Genomic DNA, 6,607 nt, shown 5'->3' with positions numbered 1-6,607 from the left:
GCTTTGCGAGAACAAAGACATCGTTTATGTTGCGGAGTCTAGCTTTTAAGTTGATTTTGACCAGACCATAGTGCGGATCAACTCTGATTCCTCTATCAGTCATGTCATACCAATAGCATTTGAATAAAAACACTCTATTCTGCTCGTTATGATATTGTAGTTCGACGACCTCTTTTAATCTACCATAGTAGTCAACTTCTAACTCACTACTAGTGGATCCCTTAACACAAACACCGTTGTTGTATGTCTTTCTTCCTTGCTCGTATTCTTCAGTATGGAAAACATATCCATTGACAAAATACCTGTTGTAGCACTTACATTTTCTTTTAGGCCCCAGGCTTAGTGAAGACAATGACTTAGGTGCACTCCTTCCCATTTGATAAACCTTGTATGTAATGTACATCAATGACACGACTAAAAGATTGATGTCTTCTCCCAAGTGCAGGAGTGTCGAAGTAATAAATAACCCGGCAAGACCGGGGTCGAACCACAGGGAGGTTAATTGTAAAAATTATAAACAACAATTATAAACAACAATAATAGCAATAACTAGTAGTAGTAGTAGTAGTAGTAGTAGTAGTAGTAGTAGTAGTAGTAGTAGTAGTAGTAGTAGTAGTAGTAGTAGTAGTAGTAGTAGTAGTAGTAGTAGTAGTACTAATAATAATAATAATAATAATAATAATAATAATAATAATAAAGAAAGAGAAGAAGAAGAAGATGATGAGAACTTTGAGATGGAATATTAATGTAAAGATTAAACAATAATAATAACAAATGTCAAGGTTAGAGGTTTCACTAATGGTATATCAAACAAGTATAGTATAAACTCTTATTATTGAATTGGAAACCATACACAAAGGAGGTTCCAATCAGATTATATATTGTTAACATGATTACATTAGTCATCTTATTCAATTAATGCTAATACTTGTAAATCTCGTCAAGCATTCATGATTATAACTTATGTTAACAACAAATCAAGTTTCTTTCATAGCTCAGGTGTCGGTTATACCATACATTATGGGCTATGAAAGTGCCAAGCATTTGTTGTACCAAGTGTTATACAACATAAATCAAGATTAGTCATTTAACAAGCAAAGTATTAAAGAGTGAACAAGATAACAAATATAAAACATGTTAGTATCAAACATTAAAGTCCATATTAAGTTTACATTATACTTATTCTTACACCATTAGTGTAACCTTTTCACCTTGACATAATTAACTTAGCTAGACATAATGAAAGAAAGAAAAATAGATAAACAAAATAAGAATATAAAAGCTAACTAAGTAAAGGAAAGGAAATGAAAGGCATAAACTTAATATTAATAAAAGCAAAGCATAAAGATTACAAAAAATACAAAGAGAGAAAGGAAGAGCATGATCTTGATCTGGAAACCAAGATGCCTAAATGCATGGCAAATGCCTCCTTTTATAGGCCAAAATTGGGAACTATTGATTTGATGACTAATTGATAAGTGGGTGACCAACTTTTGACTTGGTGACAATCCTTATCTTCTCTTGTCTGCCCAAAACGTCATTGATAACGTCAACATTGGAGCCAGTTGTAAACATGAAAGTTGTAGGCAATTGTCTCAGCTTTCTTGTGTAAAAACTTCAGCTCATTTGGACTTCTAGAACTCCAGATATGGCCAAAATACCGAACAGTGCTCGGGCTGCAAGACAGATTCGGGCTTCTTTGTTGTTGCTACAATTTGGACTTGATAATGGCCTTTTTAGATCTTGGGCTCCATATGAAAGTTGTAGGCCTATGTCTTACCTTTCCATCCATATAAATTGGACCTAAATCTGAGATCTGTAGCTCCAGATATGACCCAATTACCGAACAATGTTCCGGTTTGGATTGCACCGACATCTCTTCTCTAAGTTTGACCATCTCTTTATCCATGCAATTTTTTTTGTAATGTAGATAAAATCCATAGTTTTTGTTTGCATAATTCATTGCTAAAGTCTATAGTTTTTTTTAATTTTTTGAATATTTTTTATTGTTGTTTTGACATAATTATTATTAGTTAATTTGTTGAATATTTATTGTTAATGTTGAATTTATCTTAGGATTAGTAATTGAATATGTTGGAATAATTATTAATTTTACTTTATTATTGCATGATTTGGGTTTAATTTTTTCCATTTATTTTGATTGTTATTCTAGAGTTTTTTTTTTAATTTATTGTTTTGTTGTATTGGCATAATTATTGAATAATTTGTTGAATTGTAATTTTTAATGTTGAATTTACCTTAGGATTATGAATTGAATATGTTGGAATAATTAGTATAGATTGGGTAAATTGGTTGTGGCTATTGTTAATATGTGTAGGTTTGTGGATTTGGGTAGTATCCAGTATAGAGGAGGTGTTGTCGAATTTTTTTTTAACATTTGAATTTAATTATATAATTATTTGTATAAAATTATGTAGATGCGTAGAACAAAAACCAGAGCTGGTCACTCACGTATGGTTGCAGCTAGTTCGTCTAGCAGCGATGATGATATTTCCTTAGGTGCCTTTCAAGAAGAGGCACCTACACCTCCTGCGCCGTCAACCGATGTTGCCTCTTCCAGCGCTACTTCACAGCACAGAGGCAGCGTGCCTTCACAGCGGAATCAATTTACCCGCCAGTACAAGGCACAGTGGAAGGATGATCTTTCAATGTAAGTTTGTTAAGGTTTTAGTTTTTTTTTTAAATTACAACATAATTTATGAAATAATCACTATTGAATTTATTTCATTTATTTTCAGGTTCACAAACATTGAAGCCGCCCGAGTAATATCATCGGCGTTTAAATCATCGATGGAGATTCCATTGTTTTAATGGAGTCAGATATCAAAACATGCTGAATGGATGCCTCAAATCAATGCATGGTTTAACAGGTTTGAGGTTGATATTAATTTCTAATTTTCAGCTTATTAATTTAATTGTAAATACATTATTATTTTTATTTAAACTTGTTCATTTATACACAGTACAAATTCTGTTGGGACAGTGAGCATAACACTGTTATGAGGAGGGTGTGGGAAAATCACGCGGCAATTAGGTAAGATCAAAAACAATACAAGATTTTTTTTAGACAAAAATTTATGTTTCAAAATGTAATTTTTGGTTGCGTGATTTTTGGTATGAAGCATAAAAAAAGGCAAAAAAAGCTGCGAGGGATAGGGGTTTCCAAGGCTAGAACGATGTTGCGGTTTGGAGGGATTTCAAACCGATATACATCCCAAAAGATATATGGACGTACTATATTGAGCACGTGATGTCTGAGCGGTTTACACGATGCTCACGGTCCGGTGCTGGCAACTGGAATCGGCCAATTCATAGTCGGGTGACAACGCACACTGGCGGCTCCGTTCCATTTGCTGCACAAACGAAATGGATAATAAGATTAATTTAAATGAAATATATCGTTAAATTCAGTTGTTGTTAATATATCTTTTTTCATTATAGGCTACATGACACAACTAAAAGATTGATGTCTTTTCCCAAGTGCAGGAGTGTCAAAGTAATAAATAACTCGACAAGACCGGGGTCGAACAACAGGGAGGTTAATTGTACAAATTATAAATAACAATAATACAACAACAATAAAACAACAACAACAACAACAATAATAATAGTAATAACAATAACAACAACAACAACAACAACAACAACAACAACAACAACAATAATGATAATAATAATAATACTAGTAGTAGTAATAATAATAATAAAGAAGAAGGAGAAGAAGAAGAAGAAGATGAGAACTTTGAGATGGAATATTAACGTAAAGATTTAACAACGATAACAATAAATATCAAGGTTAGAGGATCCACTAATAGTATGTCAAACAAGTATAGTATAAACTCGTATTAGTCAATTGGAAACCACACACAAAGGAGATTCCAATCAAATTATATATTGTTAACATGATTACATTAATCATCTTATTCAATTAATGCTAATACTTGTAAATTTCGTCAAGCATTCATGATTATAACTTATGTTAACAACAAATCAAGTTCCTTTCATAGCTCAGGTGTCAGTTATACCATACAGTATGGGCTATGAAAGTGCCAAGCTTTTGTTGTACCAAGTGTTATACAACATAAATCAAGATTAGTCATTTAACAAGCAAAGTATTAAAGAGTGAATAAGATAACAAATATAAAACATGTGAGTATCAAACATTAAAGTCCATATTAAGTTTACACTATACTTATTCTTACACCATTAGTGTAACCTTTTCACCTTGACATAATAAACTTAGCTAAAGATAATGAAAGAAAAATAAATAAACAAAATAAGAACATAAATAAGATAAAAGTTAACTAAGTAAATGAAAGGAAATGAAAGGCATAAACTTGATATTAATGAAAGCAAAGCATAAACATTACAAAAAATACAAAGAGAGAAAGCAAGAGCATGATCTTGATCTAGAAATTAAGCTAGGTAACAAGAAAAAACTCAAGAGAAATTAAATTAATAATAACTTGGTTGAAAATAATTGATGGATTTGTTTTCAAAGATGAAAAAGTGTAAATAGATTTTAAATGACAAGAAAAAGTAAGTGTTGGTCCAAATCAATTTTAATGGTGATGTATTGGTGATTTCTTCAACATATATAAGATAACTCAACCTAATATCAACGATGGTGATATTAGATCAGAAGATATTACAATGAAGTTTAGAAAGATGAATATTGATTATTGCTTAAGAATGAACAAGTACTTCCATATTAAGTAAGACATTGAATCAAGCAATCTCTATACCAAAACTAAAGTGTGTGCATAAAAATTCAAGATTAAAACATTACCTAAATGATTTCTAAAATTTCTTTGCAATAATAAATCATTCATGAAGAAAATGAGAATATAAACATTAAGATTCATTCATATCCTAAAGAACTCACCTCAATCACCATTATCCTTGATTTGGATCCAAGAAAGAGTTTAGCCAACCATGATTATATATAAGAACACTTCAATAAACATGAAATAACTTGAATTAAACTGAAATAATAAGTTTTACAAACTAAAGAACCGAAATCTATAAAGAAGAACACAACACAATTTCAGAAAAAATTCGGACACAAATCTGACTCTAACTTTGGACAGCAATTTGACCCTCTTCAAAGCCTTTTTTGGAAACGTCTATTAGAGACATATTTATAGGAAAGTTTGTCACCTTTCCAGATCATTAACAAACAACTCATTTGGACACTTGAGTCAAAAGTTATGGGCAAAACACCAAAAGGTGTTCTGAAAAATCAAATCAGGACAGCTTTGCAACCAATTTGGTGCACGTTTTTCTTCCTCATTTATGAGCTATCTCTTTCTTCTTTTTGACCCAAAATAATGTAAAAATGTCCCCTCCAGCTTTCCATCCATGTGCTTGCTTTCTTGGATCAATGGATTACCCAAAATAAATCAATTGTTGTTGTGTGGACATGTAAGATCATGGATTGTGTTTGGGCTGATTTGAAGGTTGAATTGGGGCTGATTTGGGGCTGAATTTAAGCATCAAATAAGTATACAAATATACCTATTATTTGGGCTAAGATTGACATTGAAACCTTGAGTGTTTAATGGTTGAAGTTTGCACACAACATAAGGCAAGTTTGGGCTTAAAATAGATCATATGATATTCTTTTCTAGAATTGGAATAGAATTGATTTTTGGGACAAATTTGGAGCACTTATTTGAACCAAGATTTGCTTCAATCTTCAACTAAATGTCTCTTCAATTCTTTGTTTTGAATTCCGACGTTGAATTTCCTGAATTAATTCATTTAAGCTCCAAAAACCTATTGAAACATTAAAACAAACTTCATTACTGAAAAGCACATCAATTATTATAAAAGAAACCAAATAAAAACAATAAATATATATGTAAAATAAGAGACTTAATGACACTTTTGCACTTGAAGTATCAGTAACTCCTTAACTAAAGCATATTTTATAATAATATATCTAATAATATAAGATATCTTTAATTTGTGGTAAATGTTCATTTTAAATGCAGGCCTATCACAAAAATGAAAGGATTGATTGATGACTTTAAGAACTTAAATTGCAAGGGCAAAGAGATGACCAAAATTAGAAAAGAGATGTTGGTGCAATCCAAACCGGAATACTGTTCGGTAATTGGGTCATATCTGGAGCTATAAATCTCAGATTTAGGTCTACTTTATATGGATGGAAAGGTAAGACATAGGCCTATAACTTTCATATGGACCTCAAGATCTAAAAAGGCCATTTTCAAGATGAAATTGTAGCAACAACAAAGACGCCCGAATCTATCCTCCAGCTCGAGCACTGTTCAGTATTTTGGCCATATCTAGAGTTCTAGAAGTCCAAATGAGCTGAATGTTTTACACAAGACAGCTGATAAAATTTCCTACAACTTTCATGATTTTGAGTGGCTCCAATTTTGACGTTATCAATGACGTTTTGGGCAGACAAGAGAAGATAAGGATTGTCACCAAGTCAAGAGATGGCCACCCACTTATCAATTAGTCATCAAATCAATAGTTCCCAATTTTGGCCTATAAAAGGAGGCATTTGCTATGCATTTAGGCATCTTGGTGTCCAGATCAAGATCATGCTCTTGCT

At 31.8% G+C, this 6,607-nt stretch overlaps 1 protein-coding gene across 1 annotated transcript; it reads left to right on the top strand.

Annotated features, from left to right (window-relative positions):
• The first annotated feature begins 2,288 nt into the window (after nt 1–2,288).
• Nucleotides 2,289–2,858, top strand: LOC105115161 (uncharacterized). The gene is made up of 2 exons (XM_011011972.1): nt 2,289–2,671; nt 2,760–2,858. The coding sequence occupies exons 1-2, from the start codon at nt 2,439–2,441 to the stop codon at nt 2,830–2,832; spliced, it is 306 nt and encodes a 101-aa protein (XP_011010274.1). The 5' UTR covers nt 2,289–2,438; the 3' UTR covers nt 2,833–2,858.
• The last annotated feature ends 3,749 nt before the right edge of the window (nt 2,859–6,607 follow it).

This window comes from Populus euphratica, unplaced genomic scaffold (genome assembly GCF_000495115.2).
Source record: "Populus euphratica unplaced genomic scaffold, PopEup_1.0 scaffold646.1, whole genome shotgun sequence".
Lineage (NCBI taxonomy): Eukaryota > Viridiplantae > Streptophyta > Magnoliopsida > Malpighiales > Salicaceae > Populus > Populus euphratica.
Note: the sequence above shows the minus strand (reverse complement) of the source record. Positions and strands in the feature narration are given on the sequence as shown.